Consider the following 20,187-nt stretch of genomic DNA (forward strand, 5'->3'; position numbering starts at 1 on the left):
GCGTTTTGTTTCCAAAATCAATCATGCCGTAGTAGAAGTTGATATCGGGATTTTTTTGTAAATTTTCTACAACTGATTTTTACACATTATTTAAATTATGTGTAATTTAAATTATGTGTTCTTCGCAACACCAGTCTTGCGACCAAAGGGTAATTGTTTTTCTGTGCAATAAAAATAAATGAAGGGGACCTTTGTTTTTGGGTATTTTAGTTTTTTTTTGCTCTAGAGTTCTTCCTCACGCAAAATCAGCTCCCTCAAAAGTTAGCGAATTGGCTCGAATGATGTATCATATTAAAATTCTGTCAGCCGTGATTTGAAAGACAATGTATTTTTTTTTCGATTTTTGTCTAATTTCGAGCGTCGAAAGGAAGCGAGCAAGCTTATAATAATATTTTTATTAAGTCTTTTGTTTAAGCCGAGAACACTTACTGCCTTTAAACTCCATTTCGAAGTTTCTTTAGTGCATTTTAGGGATTTAAAAACTTAATTAAGTATCCGAATTTTTTTTTGCAGTTTGGTTTGATTTTTTTGCTTTTCGACTTGTTTCTGAAGATGAATGTTGTCGAATTAGCCTAATTTACATTTATTACTGAACATGCCTAAGTTCTAGGCTTTTGTTAACATCCTGTCATTGCATGATTTATTATAGCATATAGCTTGGCTTTTATGTGTTTCTAAGATCTACAAAATAACTATGAAGATTAACCGTTGGGTGCATTGAGTATAGCTAACCGGGTTGACGTCCATACAAGAAAAATGCATATCGAACAATTCGTGTATGGAGTTTATGGAAAAAATGCTTATCATACAGTTTTTATAGAAAAAATTTGTATGATAAGCATTTTTTGAATCAATTTTTTTTTTCGAAAATTATTACCTTGAGCTGGTTTAAAACTCAAACAATACAAATTAGTGGCAGTTAGCAACATTGGCCTCTATGGAAAAAATACCTGCCATACATTTTCATGGATTATGGAAAAAATGATTATACAATTTCATAGAATAAAAAGTTCCTTTTGCTATTGTTATAAAATTTTTGCGAAAAAGGAAGGCAAAAAAACTTGTTAATTAATTCCAGAGTATGGCTACAGATGCTTCTTAGAAAAATTCAAAAAATGGAAAAAATGCTCATTTTGTTATTCTCATTTAATTTCTTTCGGCCTATGAATTGTATGATAAGAACTTCTTTTATAGTATGAAATTGTATGATGAGCATTTTTTGCCAACTCGAGTAATGTAGTCTTTTTTTTGTAACAATACACGTCGCATAAGTGGATTATGATTTTCTTGTTAATAAAAATGACCTAAAATTATTCTCGTGATCTTACTCTTTATGGTCATCTAAAAGGCAGCATGATGGCAAAAAGGCTATCAAAAACTCGTAGATGCTCTGTTGAAATCTTTTTGAGCGTAAATGTTTTGTTCGGTCATTTGTAACCAGTCACTTCACAAGGTTTTAAGATCATCCGCGTTAAAATCATGTCTTCAGCTACTTTTTTGCACACTACGTCCAATAAACAACCAATCGTAAACTATTCTATATACAGATAGAAAATTTAAAAGTTTAAACGTTCTTTTAGATATATTACTTCTGATGCGTGAGTTTACCAACAATCATTTAAGAACTGTTTAAACAACTTAGATTACATTTATAAAAACCATGACTTAAGACTTCATTCAACTCAATTTTCTGTTTGATCTATTTTGAAACGCTCGACAATGCCTGAAAATCCGATCAAGGTTAACTTTGATCTCGAAAAAACAGTCACGACCTCGCTAGTGACTACTGATGGCGATTCAAAAGGATTTGACCCGAACAAAACCGAAGATTCGTTCGGAGGTGGAAATCGGACGGCGCTGCAGTCGCGAGACACTGGACTGGGCGACAGCATCTACCCGAGTACGGCTCAGTCTAGGCTGAGCGTGTCGGTTGATGGAGACGCGATGTTGGGTCGAAGGGGCTCGAAGCGACTCAGCGCCTACAGTGTGTCGAGCGAAATGCTAAAAAAAGTCCAAGTAGGTGTAATGTGATTAATCAAAAGGAAATAAAAACTAATTGCAAATCGATATCAAAATTTGAAGTGAATGTGGGAATTCAAAATTTCAAAAGGTGAGGTCAGTACTTTAAAAGGTGAGAGTTGAGTTAGTGGGAGCGTAATTGTTTCGACCATTTGAAAAATTTGGAGGAACTTTGTATTCGGGTGTGTTTTAGTTTTTTCTTCAAGTTTTCCACAAAAAATCATCGGACTGGATTGAGTGATACATCATATAAAAGCCCCTTCAGTCGTGATTTGAAAAACAATAGAAAGTTTCCAAAAAATCCTCCAAGTGTTGAGAAAACCGGTTTAAAATTTTTGAGTTTTAGTCATTTTTCGAGCGAGTAAAGCGATCGAGCAACGTTCGTTTTATATAAATATTGGCCATTTAGGCAAAAAATTTTATTTTACTTTTAAAAAAAACTGTTTTGTAAGCTTGATTAAGCGCTTTCTTGGCCATAAAATTTTTCATACAAAACTAAATATTTTTTGTCCAAAAAATTAGGAAAAATTTTAGAATGTGCTACTAAAAAAAACATTCTTACTGCAACCGACTGTCCTTGTTGAGAGTAATTTGTGAGCTTTTCTCGCAGTTTGTTATAAAGTCGATTCTTTGATCAGATAAAAATGGATGTTGCACTCGGTTCCTGAAATTGTCGCTGTGAGATTCTGGCTAATGGGCTAACTTCAGAAATCCAAAGTTTTTTCAAATGTTTGATTTATATTTCGCATCTTTACTAACTTATGAACCGAAGCGCTCAATTATACCGAAACACGCGGAGAGCAAGATCACTTCAACGAGGTCATCCGCCGGAGAAAATTAAATCTTTAGCTACTCAGTCCCCCCTTCCCCATATGGTACCTAGTAAAGAATGGCCGCCCTATACAGAACTAATTCAACGGTTGAGCATATGTTAGATTTGTACCTTGTAACGAATCCCCCCTTTGCGATATGGGGTGGATAACGAGGGCTGAAAAATCTTGGGATGTTTCAGGCAAATGCGCATGTGAAGTTTGCAGATGGAATGAAGAAGATGAGGTTCTTTGTGAGGGCATACCAGGCCATCAAGAGCTCCAAAGACGACTCCAAAAAGAGCCACTTGGACTTGGGTGTGTTAAATGTTTCGTCTAAGCAATTTAACGGAGATATTGGAGAGTGAGATTGTCAAGCAAACAGTCAATACACCAGCACTTTGCCTCTTTTACACGAATATCAATGGTTCCTTTTTTTATTATTGACATCGTTATCACTATAGGTCAGTTAAGATGCAAGTTTAGGGTGTTTTAAGGTATTTTTAAAGTAAATTTCACTTTAACTTGTTGCGTGTGCAGTATTGTGTGTGATTAGGTGAATTGGCGGCTCTTCTGAAGGGGGCTCAGGTGGACCAGATGGAACCCCTGCAGGACGAGGACGAGGAGCAGGATGAGATGAAGGTGTTCAAGACATTCAACCCCAGACAGTACACATTTAACGCAGAGGTACACTTTGAAAAACTTGACGGGGGAAACTATCATGGCAGAAAGACTGATTTAACAGCGAGATATAAGGAACAATCAAAAGTTACTAATAAAAATTTTGCAAGCAATAGGTGTAAGAACCAGTAAATATTTGAGCACTTGAATTGATGTTGATTGATCGAAAATTTTCCGGCGTACGGTTCTTTTGCATTCAGAGTGACCCCCCAAGTCTGCAGCTTCCCTCAAAAAACTATTCTTTTAACGGTATCTTAGCGTTTATTGAAATGCCTCTAAGCAGAAACCATGAATTTGCTGTTTCTAGTTCAACAAGCTCAGAACAAAAATGAACTATACTTTGTACAAAAAGGTGCAACAATTAAAAAACAGAATTTTTGTCAGTTAAAAGCCTTAGTTTTTTTCAAATAAGAAATTTAAACTGTCGCAGCGTTTTAGCGTTTTATCTCATTTTGTCCTTTAAAAAATGAGCTAACATGGGGGGCGAGATGTTACTGAGTTTTGCTGGTATTTTTAGTACATGTGGCCTTACGTGGGTCTGGAACCTGTCTGGAGGAAGCCACACGAGAGAGGCATCCGGGACATCCGCATCATCCGGGGTCTGATGAGGGGTCTGCACACCTACCGGAAACTTCCCCGTCTCAACCAGGAGAGAGTGGCCAGAGTTGTGCGTCTGGAGAGGTAGATTCGATACCTATTAAAGTGGGGGGGGGGGGTGAGCTTCCTATCCTTCCTGATGTATCCGATGCGCCACTGCAATCGTAGATCTTAACTATGCCTATTTCATTTCATAATCCGAAGATAAGATCACCAACTCGCTTTTTAATTTTCAATATCAAACCTTCTCATCTGATAACAGTGCAAACTGAGTTCAAAAGGGCTGCTTTTTTGTTATTGTAAAACCATGCTTTATAAAAATTAACTTGACGTCATGTTTTGACAGTTTATACAAATGGGTTAATGCCATTTACCGTGACATATATCACTTTTCCGTGTGTCTATCCATAGTGAAATTGATAATAAGAAGCCGTTACAGACTCTAAGCCGTTACAGACTCTTCGTTTTTCTGCCGTTACAGACTCTCATATGGAGTCTGTAACGGCAGAAAAACCGAATGACAGAAAGTTTGATGAGCCTATCAGAGATCATTATTCAAAATTTGAAAAACATGAAAATAGGTGTTTTCGGCAGTTAGAAAAATGTTGATTGGATGGACATTTTGTGCTTTATTTGGACCTTCTCTTATGCAAATAGTTCTAACAAACAGATTTCGGTCGCAGGTGCACTCGGGGGAGGACGATCACGAGGAAAGGTCACGTGCCCGAGAATTTCTTCTTCATCTACGCGGGCAAAGTGAACGTGTCCTGCTTCGAGGACGAGGAGAGTGTCTACGAGGCCTCTCAAGTGGTCGCTCAACTCCACAAGGGCGACTGGTTTGGGGTCAGTACTATATGCAGGTCGAATTATTCTGAGTTAACACTGATGGCTTGTAGCCAGGGGTTTATGCATTTAATGTTAATAAAAGATAATATTATCGATTAGTATCGATTATTCTTTTTCTTATTCTAAAAGTTTTGACCAACTCCACTAGCTATTTTGTCATGTCCGATATAATCGAAGTTTCATTTACTGTTGTGCTAGCAATTACTTCACAGCTAATTTTATTTGTGTAACATTCGCCCAGCAACAGAAAATAGAAAAAGTCCCCATTGACGACTGGATGGCCTCAGTTACATTATTTTATCCGTTTTTTACCGTCTCGACCTAGCCAGTTGATTTTTGGTTTGTTTAAGGGCTAACCATCGTGTTGTAGCTTTTAGGCGATCAACCCATGGGATTTTACTTAGCTTTCATTTACATGCGGAAATAGCCTCATACTTGGGTCTCGGATCCCCATAAAACATGATTGTTACTAAAACAGGGCTAAAAACCAAAATTATAGATACTTTTATTGACAGCTACATATGAGATCCATTAAAGATGGATTGACCCTTTCCTCGCACGTAACTACTCATGCTCTGAAACAATCAATCAATATTGAGTTAAATTAAATCCGTTCAGGGAATTACAGCAGCTAAAAGATTGTAATTTTTTAAGATTTTTTCTAGGCGCCGGGCCTCCATTTCCGATTTCTCCTAGAAATAAAGTCGTTATCTTTTTTATCTTCCTCTGTTCGGGGGGAGGGTTAGGATCTGTCCCAATTATTCTACCCAACACGGTTCACTTGATCTTGCGACAGAGGCTTTGATTGCATCTCTCAATGTCTCGATTCTTTCTCTTTACGGTACGATTGAAACAAAATTCTTTAGAAAAAAATACGATTGAAAAAAAAATCTCGATTCTTTACGGTACGATTGAAAAAAAAAATCACTTAATTTGAGATGATTCATCCAAGAAGGAAACGACCAACATAAGAGCTGTTCAGCTCTTTACGGATGACCGCTGTTGCGCCTTTTCTTAAAAACTAGGCTCTTTTTCCTTCCCCCACCCCACCTCGCATGATCATCAATTTTATAGTATACCGAGTCGTTTTACAAGGTTAATTATGAAGACCAAATATGTTTGTCATGGCCTAACTAGTCCGTATGTCAATTTTCAAAACAATCAGGAAATGTGAACAAAAGGGGGAGCCAAAATCTATAATAAAAATTTTAAATAAATCTATTTAACATAATTGTTACTTTTCCATATTTGTATGTAGGGAATGTCCATCTCGCGGGAGACAGGTAGGGAGCTGACGGTGGTGGCGATGGAGGACTGTGAGTTCCTGGTGGTGGATGGGGAGGACTTCCCGGACACTGGACTGCAGCCACTCATCCTCCAACAACTCAACACCAAACTCCAACACCTCAGGTGTGAAATCACATCAGTATGTAAAGCAGCATCTGAAGATCAGTATGTAGATCGGTCCTCTTAAATTCAGGGGCAAATTTCGTCACACATACGTTTCGCCTCTAATATCTCACACACTAAATGGTGTAAGGAAATTGGAGGAAACGTAAGAGGGGCGATCTGCCAAATCGAACCGGGCGAAATGTGTGTAGACATAGCAAAAATACTTGCTGATGTTATGGAACCAGTGATCTCAATAGTGGGATGGGTAGTACCCCCCCCACCACTTAACTTTATACATAATTCACTAACGATTCCCTTCAAAATGAATCGTCAACTGAATCCGGCATAAAGTTGCATGGATTTCTTAATCCACTAATACTAAACCTTTCAAGAGAAGGTCCCTCATTGCATCAATCACGTTTATTGTTTTTGTCATGTTTATTGTTTATGTCATTTGATGGAAAGTTTAGTTTTAACTTTAAGAAACTGATCGAACTTCAACTCTTCCCAACAGCATTTAATCTCACGACTTGAACACAATTTCATCTATTTGACCTGTTTTTGTCAAAAAATTTTTTACATTTTTAATTGCCAGAGCTCAAGGCATAAAGGATTCAGACAATTAGACCTCGTTAAAAAGTTCCAATTTCTATAATACACTAACCAAACGGTTCAGCAGCTTTTAAACGTGGTGAACATTAACGAATTTTCCCCCTTTGAAATGGGGGATTGGAGATGTTTTAAGAGATCTAAAACTATTTTCAGGAACCACCCCTTTTTGTCTTCTTTGGACGATGAAACAATTGAGGCACTTCTAGTGGAGACTAAATTGCTGGAGGCAGCTCACGACTCCGTGATTGTGAGAGACTCCCAGAAGTGCAACCACATTTACCTTGTCTGCCAGGTAAGTGCAGCGAATATTTTCCAGAGTGTCTTACTTAAGTGCATGTTGAGACGTTGTCTTTTTACTTGTGTCTGTACAGACCTGCCTATGTTCAGATTTTGATTAAAAAACAGATTTTGACAACATCTTTGGGACTATATCCACACAACGAATCTTTGATTACTGTCAGCAGCCATCGTTTGCTACTTTTAACTCAAGTTTTCAAGTACGGTACAAGTTCATATGGTAAGAAACCATCTAATACTATTGGCACCAAAGACAACTTATTAGCAAACATTGGCACCAAAGACAAATTTAGACATAAAAGATCAAAGGTAATTCAGCCAAAATAGGAGGCCATAAAATAGTACTAGAAAGCAGCATTTAGGCTGTTAGTGAGCTGGCCCAATTCCCCCCTTTATTCAGTCCCTCAGATTGCTACATTTAGAAAATTTTTTGAAAGAACTTTCAAATAAAACTTTTTTAAACTAATTGATGTTGCATCAAATTTTACTTGCCAGTTTGAACGAACCAATTGCTCTCTTGATAGGGATTTTGTGGCGTTTTTCGATGGATGAGCTCCAAACTTCTCAGCGACCCGATTGAGTTCGGAACCATGCAGAAATCAGTCCGAGCTGACGCAGTAGACACGCCAAGGAGCTGGAGCGCGAAACCTCCGAAAGCGAAAACAAAATCCTCTACTCCGCGTCGTGAGAGTTTGATGACTTCATCTAGTGACAATATCCTGAGGAAGGAGTTGGCGCACATAAAAGAGAGTGTGGGGAAACTGTCAATTGAGTACTTAACCTTCCCCCAAGTGAATGTTACTCGACAGGAGCAGTTCGAGTACTGGCAGAAAAGTCGAAACGACAGAGATGTGAACAGAGAAAAGTAAGATAGATTTCAAATTCTCAGTCTCATTTTAGCTTTACGTTTTTTCGTGGTTTATTAATTAAAATTCGAAACTTAAAACTTATAATCGATGCGTTTCCAATAAAAAACGTTATCAAAAATTATATTTAATTGAAACATTTACTGTTAAGTTCTATACTTTTGCTGTAGAAAAGTAAGTGCTATACTTTAGGCGTTCGGCAAATTACAAGAAAGATAATGGCAACTTCGTCAAGCTGGAAACAATCGGAGCCGGTGAAAGCTTCGTAAGTCATTTTTACATAGTTAAAACCTCAAGGAAAAGGAGTACTTGGAAATTTTGTGAAAACAATTACAATCTAGATGATCTATCTGAAAAACATCAATTCAAAAAGGCTAGCACATCCAACATAACCATAAAACGGCTGGCATGTCCTCATTTAAATCATTACATTGGTACCAGAAGTCTTTCACGGACATTTTTGTACATCCTTCTGGACTATTGATCAATACGAAATTATGCACTAGCTGAAAATTTATGTAAAACCAATCAGAACAAATTTCATTAAAATTGAGCAATAAAAAACATGCAAATTTTTTTCAGACTATATGATTGGCACATGAGTGATATTCATTTGTTGTTGAGATCATTCAAAAAAGAATTCATATGCGTCGGCGGTCAGAGTATGAGCATAGAATCATCTGACAAAAAGCAGAAAAATTGACGCATTATTTCCTTTTCCCTTCCAAGATGATCTCAAAAAGAAATGAATACCAATCATGTGCCAAAAACTCATTTGGTGCCTTCAAAAAAAAGGCACTCAATAATGCCACTCATTTATGATTTGTTACTCATTGTTCAATGTTTGCAGGGTCTTCCGGAAGACTTGCCGACTATGCCCTCGATGCAGTTGATCAGCTGCAAGTCAGTCCTCATTGAGATCCCACTATCCACCTTCAACCGCTACTTGAGACCCAAAGTGGGTCCCCTCATTTCCAAGTCGTTCCTCCCCTTCCACGCCCTGTGTGAGTCATCAACCGACAAGTTCAACCGACTCAACTGCTGGGAGAGTGTCAAGAGAAGGCAAGTTTATAGTTGTGACTGGTTCAAAAGAATCTTTTCTGGTTCCGACAAGCACGGGAAGGCTGAGAACTATTATTTCTTTTAGGTGATTCAAGGCGTCGGAACATTTTTGTCGACTTTTACTTAGGCCAACCGAATAATTTTTTGAGCTATACCAAAAACACTATAAAGATTCCATTTGAGAAAATTTTCTGTGCAGGTCAAAATTTTATGAAAAAATAGGCCAAAAACTACGTTTTTAGGCAGTTTTTGGAAGGTTTCGATTTGAAAAAATGCATTTTTTCTCGGCGTTCGCTCACATGGAAACTGTATTAATTCAGAAGCAAAGCTTCGCTTCGCAAACACTAGCGAAGCACGGCAAAAAACAGGTCTATAAAACGCAATGAGAAAAATTAGAACTAAGCCTCGGGTTAGTAAAAATTTGTCTATGTCTAGGCTACGAGCTGGCGGCCTAAAGACTATGAGTCTCCCACAGTAACCACTTAGCCACGAACGCTTTATAAATCACAAACAGTAGCCCCAAATAATGCTGAGAACTGATGCTATGCAATTTCCAATGCTACAGTGAAATTTCCAATAAAGTGGACACTTTTATTAACGAGTTAGTTTAGAAAAAAAAGAAGGCTCGTAATAATATAGTACGCTGATCGCAAGTGTAAAAAAAGAAAAAGTATCCTTTAACGACGTCCATTTCTGGCCCACGGACCCTGAAATTTTCTTGAATGCAATTTTGCGAAAAATTCCGGGTCCGTCGGCCGAAAATGGACAGAACTGAGAAAGAGAATTTTTTTTGGGGGGGAGAAAGTCATATTTTTGAAAAGGGGTTCGCTTTATCCCCCTAATTTGTTTGCTACTGTCTGCAGGCATCCTATTTTGGCTCTTTTCCAGTCCCCCCCCCCCCCCCCCCCCCCTCCTTTCAAATTCAACTTTGAAAAGCTTATTTAACCTTGTCATAATGCAATGAAATTTGGCGTGGTGAACAAATCAACAACTGTGAACAGATTTGTTCTTCATACTTTACAGCGTAACCTCACGCATTTAGCCGTAATAACACGTAAAACAAACATAAAACTCGGTATTTTGAAAGGTGGGGGGGGGAACTGGAAAAAAGCCCCTATTTTTCTATTTTTATGGAACCAGGAAGCAGCCTTGCATCACGAAACACGTTATCAAATGCTCACGCTTTTTGAAGCCATAAAAACGATGTCACTTGGATGCCCTCTCGCAAAAGCGCGAAAGACACAAAATTCAGAAAAAACATGCTGCTTATCTGATTTAAAAGATGAAGAAAACTATTAAGAAGAGAGAAAGGTAAAATATGTTTTTTTTTCCTTTGGATATTCTTATTTTTTTTTTCATCAACAAAACACGCTTCTTTGACGCTAACTCTGCCAAATTGTCAAAAAAGAAACTTTTGCGCAGATAGAAGTACGCGAAAATAAATTTAAAGTGACAAAATCAGCAGGAAAATGAAAAGAATAAATTACAAAATAATTTTAAAAGTTTTTTGGGATGAAATAAATAAAATACAAAAAAATTGGAGAGGGGTGGCGTCTCCGCCTTTCAATCGAAAGATCGATGTGTTCGAGGCTCACCATTATCTGTGCTCACTGGTTGAGGGCGAGGGAACATTATCCAGCCCAGGAAAAAACCAAAAAATGCATGTAAGTCCTAATTAGGGGTGCAACAGCGGCTCTCCGCAAAAAACAACAACTCGTATCTTGGTTCTTTCTCTGGTGGATAAACTGTCTTAAATTAACTTTACAGATACAGTTTTAGAAAAATTCTTCTCAGTACTCCGGTTAATTTACGCAGATGCTTTATAGTCATTCAAAAAAGCATGACATGGGGTTGTGCAAGTAGCACAGAATTGCCAACCATACTACTCAGGGGGATCTATGATTTTCTCGAGGAGAGGAATTATCAAAAAAAATTATCGATTGTTTTAAGGTCGAGCGAATTGAGTTTTACGAGCTCTCAAAAACACTATAGAGATCCTATTTTGGCCAACAACTTTATGCCGCAGGAAACTCTTCGAGAAAAGAGGCCAGAAAATGCGTTTTTTGGATTGTTTTGAGCAAAAATTTGGGTTTTTCAATGCGCACCCGGCCCTCAAATTTAGTATATATTAAGCCTGTGAAAAATTAAGGTTCGGTCAGCCAAAAATCCAAGTTTTAAAATAACACCAAAAGGGGCATTTTGGGTCGCCACGGGATCGAATCACTGAGAAAAGGAAGGCGCCCCCAAAAACCCGCTACCAATACTAATTTGAGTAATTAAAATTTAAGAAATTCAAAAAATGCTTTCTTCTAGAATTATTTTTTGAAATGGTGATTGAACTAGCATTAAAACATGCTGAGGTTGTAATAGCTAAAATAACGTCTCTCGACACTCAGGTATTTTTTTGCTGTTTTTCAGATTCCAATTCACAACCGATAGGGTTTTAATATGGTACCCCATTTGACAACAACGAGTTTCGTTTGAGATAAACAAAATTGGCTGGAGTTGCTCGGAAAGAAACTGACCGTACGCCATAGCTCCTTCATATGGGGTTTTTTGTTTTGCATTATGGTATTATGAGCTTTATTTGTGATATAACAAAACAAATTTCGCGTTTTTTTATCAACCTCTAAATCTCTCGATGCAGAAAAAATACACAGAGACAAAGCGGAGCACCACAACCGTAGTATTGCGAACTAGCAGATGAAAAATTTGAAAAAAAACTCAAAAACACCTTTATCACAAAATTTTCAGTTTTTGCCTTGAATGATGCTGAATTGGGCGAGAATACGTCCAGCGAAAACATGTCTGGCATTATTTAAGAAATCATAAATCTTTTTTTGAGCGGCAACAGACAAAGTTTGGGTAAACTCGCAATGAGCCGAAAGCAAACTTATACTCAGATTCAAAGTAGAGCTTTGCACCAATTGCGATGCAACACAAACATTGCATTAAAAACTAGAAGGCATGAATAGCGACGCAAGCCAAAAAAAAATTGGCGATGTTGAAAAAACTAAAACTACCAAAACTTTTTTTATCTTTGTCTCAATTTGTCTTGATAAAAAAATTGATAGTTAAGTTTGAAGCGTGAACAAAACTTACGAAGCGTTAAAAAAGTCAAAAGTTTTTAAGCAGACATCGATTCAGCCAAAAAAATGTCCAGTAAGAAAGACCAGTATCAAAAATAAAAAACAATAAACAAAACAAAGAAAAATGAAAAAAAAAAAAATTGAAATTTTCCGAGTCGTAGTTGGTAAAGTTAAAACCATTATAAAAAAGGATATCGATTAGAATAGGTATCTCATGTGCAGACATGGTCATAATATGCCGGTTGGTTGACGAAAGTGCAGACTTGAGAAAATGATGCAGTGATTCTGTTGGAGAAGTTCTTTACAAGTACGTTTCTAATCGATGAAGCTTACTAATCGCAAGCATATTAACCGCATGCGTAATAACTCTGTGCTCATTATCCGAAAAATTTCATGAAATAAAACCAAAAACCAGTGAAAATTGAAAAAAAAACTATTATTTGAAAAGTTTTTTTTTAGCCTAATTAAAGTTCAAAAAAAAGAATGACTGTCAAAAATACAGAAAGTAAAAAAAACTTGAAAAAAACTCAAAAGTTTATAAAGCTTCAGGTTTTTACAGGCCATTTGATCAATTCGATCTGTCTGAAAAAATTGTGAGTTTAGAAAATTTTAAAAAGCAGCCCCCTCGATTTTATTATTAGTTGAAATTTTGCTATCTATATGATTGGCGCAATCCATCTTTTTTAACCGGAGCTTGCCATCATAGGATTTAAAGACTGAATGCGAGTACGTTACGCCAAATTATTCGGACCTCGGTATTTAGCTGGGCTATTTATTGACTAATCAAAGCATCTTAGCTATAATCTGTTTCACATGTGAATAATCGTCTTCGTCAAGTTTGAGACTATCTGATGTGACGCATTATTTTCATGTATTCGAGTCAGCTGAAAACATTCTTTGATATGTATCAAATTACTAGCAATTTATGGTATAGTAAACCAGCTATTAAATCACTAAAACTGTAGAACTTGTCTCGCTAGCACCACCCATTTTGAATAAATCAGAAGTTGATGAAGTGGTTTTATTTGGTTTGGATACCAAAAGACTGCTTGAATGCATGTATCATCAACAGGTATCAACAAACGAGTTTTGTTCATTTTTTATCAAAACGGCGAACGACATCGCATGATCTTCTGTTGGAAAAAGAAAAGATAACCAGCAGAACATAGTAAACTAAATAAAAAGTTTCAACGCATTTTCAAATTTTCGGTTCTTGCACAGCCAATAATTTAAATCCACTTCCATAAAAAACGCTAATCACATTTTTTTACGCAACTGGCTCTAGTAAATTCAATCATTAAATTACAAGTTACTCCTATTTCGTAAAAACTTAAAAAAGGGAAAAGAAATAACAAAAAATCAGAGGCCGCAAATTTGAAAATTACAAGAAGGAACCAAAAACTATGAAAAATCTAGCAAAACTTAATTCAAGCAAAAGAAAATAGCATGATTCATATGGACGCTGACAAAAATAAGCAGTAAAACAAAAGTCATATTATAAAAAAATTCCATTACTTTTGTCGTTAAGCTGAGACGTTACCTACGGGTCAAATTTGTACCCCAAACTTGATATAATACCAAAGTACTGTTTGCAAAAAAAAATCATATCAAAATTATCAACTTTTGATTTCATACTATTGAATTACTGTCTTAAAAAAACTTTTCTCTCAAAATTATGAACTTTTGATTTCATTGTAGTTTAACGGATGACGTCAGAGCCCAGCGTTTCACACCTCAGATGGACCCCTACGACATCTATTTTCTAGAGGGGGGAGCCCCACCCACGGTACACGCACCCTCAGTCAAATACTCCCACTCAGCCAGACAGGTCCACTTCTTCAGACCCAGACACAGTCTAACCAACCTGGACAGACTGAAACTGCCCTCAATTCACAGATCAGGTTGGTAACACGGAATGCCGTGGCTTTTTTCCTGTTCAACCAATCCCTCCACGATTGTTATGTAGAACTTACACATAGGACAATGGGTATCAGACTTAGCACATACGCAAAATAAACGTACATTTCTTGTACATTTGATATTCATAATCTAGTAAATTAAGACTCTTTGCACCAATAAACTAATGTTCATACATGATGGGGTAATAATGATTAAAATTCTGAGAAATTTAAATTGTTACTCTCAGGAGCCCAAAAAAAACGAAGAAGTCTGATTAAGTCCAAAAACTATTAAATTACTTGATTCACAAGATAGTTTCCAAATAAATACAACGACTTTTCAGAATTTTCAACATATGTCATCACAATTTAAAGTAAATTTTAATGCAAACAAAACCTTATTCACCTCTTTAACAGACTTAAAAAGCACAGGAACGTCGCATGTTTTCTACCAAGATACCTGTATTCAATCGCTACGGCAAAAAGTTGAAAATTCTTTGATGTCGTTCTTGGGAACTGCTACTTTTGAATAACACTGTCACACAACGCAAGTGACATAACAACGCCTTCGAATTGAGGTACTTAACAGAGACAATTTTTCTGCTGTTTCAATTATTAAATGAAGACCGAAACCTATCAGACGAAATAAATATTCTCATGAAAAACTTGAACAACAATTTCTATTAAACCTTTAGCAATTGGTGCAATCCAGAAAAATAATTTTTCGCTCGTCGAAAAAAGCATTATGCGGCCATTAAGCCGATATAATAAAGGCCAAAACCTATCAAGCCAAATAAAATATTGTCAAGAAAAACTTAAACAACGACTTCTATGAGGATTTAGAAAGAGAAAATTGATTCATAGTGCGATCTAGAAAGAGAAAATTGATTTTGCTCGTTGAAAGACACAATAGAAAACCATTACGACGATACAGGCCGAAACCAGTCAAGCCGATATAAAAGAAAAACAAAAAGCCAAAAAAAGGTAGTCACGAAAAACTTGAACAATAATTTCTATTAAGATGTTAACAATTTGTGCAACCCAGAGAGCATAAAAACTATGTTTCCCGTCAAACGACTCACAATTAGGCCCCTAGGCCGATAAAGTATGTGCCGAAATCAATTGGGCAGAATAAAGTTTTAAGGCGAAAACAAAAGAAAATATATGAAATTACGAACAGCAGAAGTAAAACAAAACTCTACAAGCAATCAGGCGCGATTCTAGGATTTTCTCAACGGGGGGGCACTTTCTAACATAATGCGATTTTCCGAAAATGAGTCACAGCTGTTAAATTCACGCCTCATTTTGTCGCCTTTTTCAGAAATATGTGTGATTAGCGGTTCTGGATGAATACTTTTGAAATACAATGATGCGAAAACTTGAGTCCTTTGAAATTCACACATGTTATTAACACTTGTTTTTTTGGCCGCAAAATTCAGTATATATTTGAACGCTAAATTTACAAAATCATTCCAATCAAATTCACTTTCAGAGTAATGTCTAAACGCAGTTCGACAACAAATCCGTCACCGAGGTCATCCTCAAAGATTACGTCCTTCTTTGGTTTTTCAACTCCACAAGCATCACAATCCAGTGAGTTTCAATTTTTATTTTCATTATTTTTTCAATCAAAATTTTGTTTTATTGGTTAGCGTTTTGATCGTTTGTGGAACTCTACGTTTTGTTTCAGGCGACCTATCCCAGTCTCCCGTGACAGAATCAGATGTCGTGACCGAGAATCAGCCTAGCACTTCTGGTACCCAACCTGCAGTCCATGAGGCTTCAACGGACACCCCTGCTGACATTGGTGTTTTTGTGGGCGATCCTTCGTCAGCAACTGATGGACAGAAATATGCTCTTCTGAAGACTCGACAAATACCCGTTTTCCCCGGAAACAACTGGCCGCATGAGACAAGATCGGGAAAAAAGAGACACCTCAATGCACGGCATTTCGAGATTCATGGATCGTGGCTGTGTTACTCACATGAACCAGCTGGACTGTTCTGCAAAGTCTGCCTGTTCTTCGCAGATCGGGACGCGGTCAGACGACGAAATGGCAGCACAGCGCCCGTGACCTTCATCAACAAAGGATGCACCCGATACAGCAGGCTCACAGGCAGTGAGGGATACTTCGACGCCCACTGCAACACAAACTACCACAAGGACGCCTCCCTGGTCGCAGTAGATTTTATCTACGCATTCGAGCATCCCGCCAAGTCAATAGATCAACAACTGGACAAACAGGTTCATCAGAGAGTTGCAGAAAACCGGAAACGCCTCAAGCCCATCGTCAGCACAATTGTTTTTGCTGGTCGGATGGGACTTCCTCTCCGCGGTCATCGAGACTCTGGGTCGCTGACGGTTCCAGAGACGGTGGAAGACATTGACGCCGAGTGTGGCAACCTGAGAGCACTTCTACAATTCAGAGCGGTCAGTGGGGACGAAGACCTCAAAGAGCACCTGATATCCTGCAAGAAAAACGCTACCTACCTCGGCATGCAGTCTCAGAACGAGATCATTGGGGCCATCGGAGACCAGATACAACAGACAATCGTCAAGAAGATCAAGAAAGCGAGGTTTTTCACAGTGATCGCAGACGAAACAACTGATGTGTCGCGCAAAGAGCAAATGTCACTCTTTGAGTAGAACGACTACTCAACCAACAGCATCAGACCCGAAAACGCACTATTTGCATACAGTTTATTTGCCTTTCTTAGATTATTTGCTACAAGACTCCAACGATCGGTTCCTGCAACACTCCGAGAAGATATCAGGACTCGCTCGTCTTCTGCCTTCCAGCATACACGACTGCTCACTTGATCCTGATGACATTTGCGATTGCCTCGAGTTTTACGGCCCCCTTCTTCCCAGTTCCTCTGGTGTCGCAGCCGAGATCGAGCTGTGGCAACAGAAGTGGGTTCACGATGAAAATGCCCCATCAACCGCCGTGGAAGCTCTTGAGCACTGTGATCCAGCTTTCTTCTCGAATGTCAGTGTTCTTCTTACGGTGCTTGCGACCCTTCCAGTGACAACTTGCTCAGCAGAGCGCTCCTTTTCTGTTTTGCGTCTCCTTAAGACGTATCTGAGGTCCAGAATGGGAGAAGAGCGTCTGACGGGACTTGCACTGATGTACGTACATTCAGACCTCAAGATTGACCTGGACGACATTATCAACCGTTTCAGCCAGAAGAACCGACGACTAGAGTTCCAACGATAAACTCATTCCATTTTTTGAACTCATTCCATTTTACATTCCGTTTGGTTATAAACTCTCTGAAATATGAAATATTTCGCTTTAACTGATTTTTCAAGGAAAAAATAGTCATTAAATGGTGCGCCGAAGGCGCTTTTCGGAAAATTATGTACTCAAATATGTATGAAAAAACTGGTTCTTTTTTTGGTTCCCTTCAAAAGGGGGGGGGCACGTGCCCCCGGTGCCCCCCCCCCCCTAAAATCGCGCCTGCAAGCAATTACACTATAAATTGCGTTCAGCATAAAACAATAATAAGATGTAGCAACTAAACCGATAAAGCATTAAGTCAAATAATAAGCTGGCAGTTTTTTTTTGAAGCGGAATAATTTGTTTGAACAAAACAGGTCAGATTCGAACCTAAGACATTTGTCATCCCAGGCGTATTCGTCACCTCCAGACCAAGTAAGACAGATGCATAGAAATTTTAATTCATTGTGAGCTGAACTTGAATTAACAAGTTTCTATGTTTGACCATTCTGTGAACACACTTACTTACAAAAGTCCAGTACCCGATTGCAAATCCATTGCTTATCGCAAGGGTAAAAATGCTCCAGTAACTACTTAAGTTCATTCTTAGATAGATGAATGCCCTTAGGTATATGTGCACTTTTTGAGTTCAAATCAAGTTAACTTGCTAAAAAGTAGGCAAAAATCGCACTCAAATTAGGAGAGAGGAAGTGGCGCAAAAGCACATCATCGATTTCTAGTTTCGAAGGTAGTCTTATTTGATTTTTAGATTTCTCAACGGAATTTAAATTTTACCTAACAGTCCTGTTTTATCATATTGGGCTGTTTCATCAAAAGGAGCCAATCATAAATTAGTTCTTGAAATTAAAAGGCCATATGTGTTTGAACATTCAGCTCTAAGCCTTAAAAAACAATGTAAAAGAGCGCTAATTTTTCGCTATGTGATAAAAATAAAATTTGAAATCTAAGTTAATAACCAATATTTGGTGTTCATAACCTTGTAAAATGTTAAGCCGTAAAATGCTGTATATAACGAATGCTCTCTATAACAAAAAGGCAAAACAAGCTTGGCACCACTAGCGATACCACATAAAATAAGCATTGCAAGCTAGCAGGCAGAAAAGGAGAGCCAGTAAGTGACAAAAAAATCGAAAAACTACAACCAAAAAACTTCAAAATAATAACTGGAATGATGTTATTTTCAGAAAACACGTTCAGAAACACAATCGATGGAGTTTTATAAGAATTCAAAAGCAATTATCGAGAGGCAACAGAGCCGAAAAAACTTGAGCAAACTCCCACAGAACCGAAGACAAAGTTATTGTCATGAAAAATTTTGAACTATAAATTCTACTCTAAGATTTTTGGTGTTTTGTGCGGTCTGGAGAGAACATAAAAACTATGTTTCCCTGAAACTACCCAAAATTAGGTCACTAAGCCGATAAAATATCAACCGAAACCATTTGGACAGAAGAGTGCCGCTTGACGCTAAGAAGTTTGAATTCATTTTCAAACAAGATACCTAGTGATTCTGTTAAACAAGTTATCCCGGAAAAAGTCTATACTGCAAATTGATAACACTTTGTTGCTAGAGACCACAATTGTGCTTGGCAATATGTAATTAACTAACATTTCAATTTTTATGGCAATAGACTAAAGGAGAACAAAATTTATAACTTTAAAAATAGTCAGTCGACGCGGAGAAGGTAGAGGAGCCATCTTTTATCTACAATTAACATAAATCTGTCATTTAATTTAATTTCAGCTTCAAATTCGCGACCTGCAACTAATCACACACTGCGGTCGGTGAGAACAGCCTCGACCAGACCTGTGTCCAGGGCACCCGCCTCCTACGCCGTCAGGAACTCCAGAATACGATAACAGTCGATCACACTTCACAGTCGCATGTCTTCCAACACTTCGCAATAAAAATCATTTCGGAAATTGCGTTATTATATAATACTAGATACAATTTGAATTCACATGTAAGCCTCAACAAAAAACGGTTTATTTTCAAATTTTCTTGTTAATTTCTGCAATTTTTATCAAACACAAAAAGATAACTGGGTTTTAGCAAGGATTCGAACCTCAGGCGGTCCAAAGAGTCCCTCCCCCTTTTGGTATTATTTTAAGACATCCTTTTTTTGCCTGACCCACCCAAAAGTTGTTTTAGGCGCATTGGGCGCCAATCAGTGATGTCCATTTAAAAAAAACAATTTAAATTAATTTAAAATGTCATTTAAAATTCAATTTATTTAAATGTGAACTTATGAGCCCACTCAACTTAAATGAAAAATTTCAATTTAAATCGAGCAATTTAAATTGAAAATCATTTCAATTGCTACGGCGGTATCCGATCTGACTCCAAAGTACAGAGTTTACTCATGATAATTAATTTCACATTACACAGTTCCGCGGAAAGCAAACTATCTAGCAAATAGATATGCCCAAAAAATTGCTTAGGAATTCTTTTCACAAAATTGCGAAAAGTCCCCAAAATTGACAGAAAAGCAGCTAAAAAAGCAAACTGAAGAAAAATTTAAATAGTTTCGGAAAAATTTAAATTGATGCCAACAATTTTGATAATTTTTTTAAACCATTTTCTTTTAAATCTTTATTTTTTAAAATGGACATCACTGGCGCCAATATATACCAATTTTGAGTTGGAGCGCGCGCCGGAAATACGCTATTTTTTGGTCAAACTTTCAAAAAAGTGCCTGAAAACACCTTTTTTGGCATGTTTTTTTTCCATAAATTTGCATGCGATGCAGGAAATGTTGTCAAAATTGGGTCTCTATA

The 20,187-nt window shown here is 37.5% G+C and overlaps 2 protein-coding genes across 2 annotated transcripts; both read left to right on the forward strand.

The window, feature by feature from the left end:
- The first annotated feature begins 1,543 nt into the window (after window positions 1-1,543).
- On the forward strand, window positions 1,544-19,914 carry LOC134845100 (uncharacterized). Its single transcript, XM_063861951.1, has 12 exons — window positions 1,544-2,016; window positions 3,032-3,146; window positions 3,385-3,515; window positions 4,027-4,190; window positions 4,790-4,949; window positions 6,211-6,362; window positions 7,110-7,248; window positions 7,778-8,118; window positions 8,312-8,384; window positions 8,970-9,181; window positions 13,969-14,171; window positions 19,154-19,914. The coding sequence occupies exons 1-12, from the start codon at window positions 1,720-1,722 to the stop codon at window positions 19,267-19,269; spliced, it is 2,103 nt and encodes a 700-aa protein (XP_063718021.1). The 5' UTR covers window positions 1,544-1,719; the 3' UTR covers window positions 19,270-19,914.
- On the forward strand, window positions 15,383-16,814 carry LOC134843724 (uncharacterized). Its single transcript, XM_063859971.1, has 2 exons — window positions 15,383-15,761; window positions 15,859-16,814. Exons 1-2 carry the CDS (start codon window positions 15,665-15,667, stop codon window positions 16,812-16,814), a joined length of 1,053 nt encoding a protein of 350 aa, XP_063716041.1. The 5' UTR covers window positions 15,383-15,664.
- Window positions 19,915-20,187: the final 273 nt, after the last annotated feature.

This window comes from Symsagittifera roscoffensis, chromosome 4, assembly GCF_963678635.1.
Source record: "Symsagittifera roscoffensis chromosome 4, txSymRosc1.1, whole genome shotgun sequence".
Taxonomy (NCBI): Eukaryota; Metazoa; Xenacoelomorpha; order Acoela; family Convolutidae; genus Symsagittifera; species Symsagittifera roscoffensis.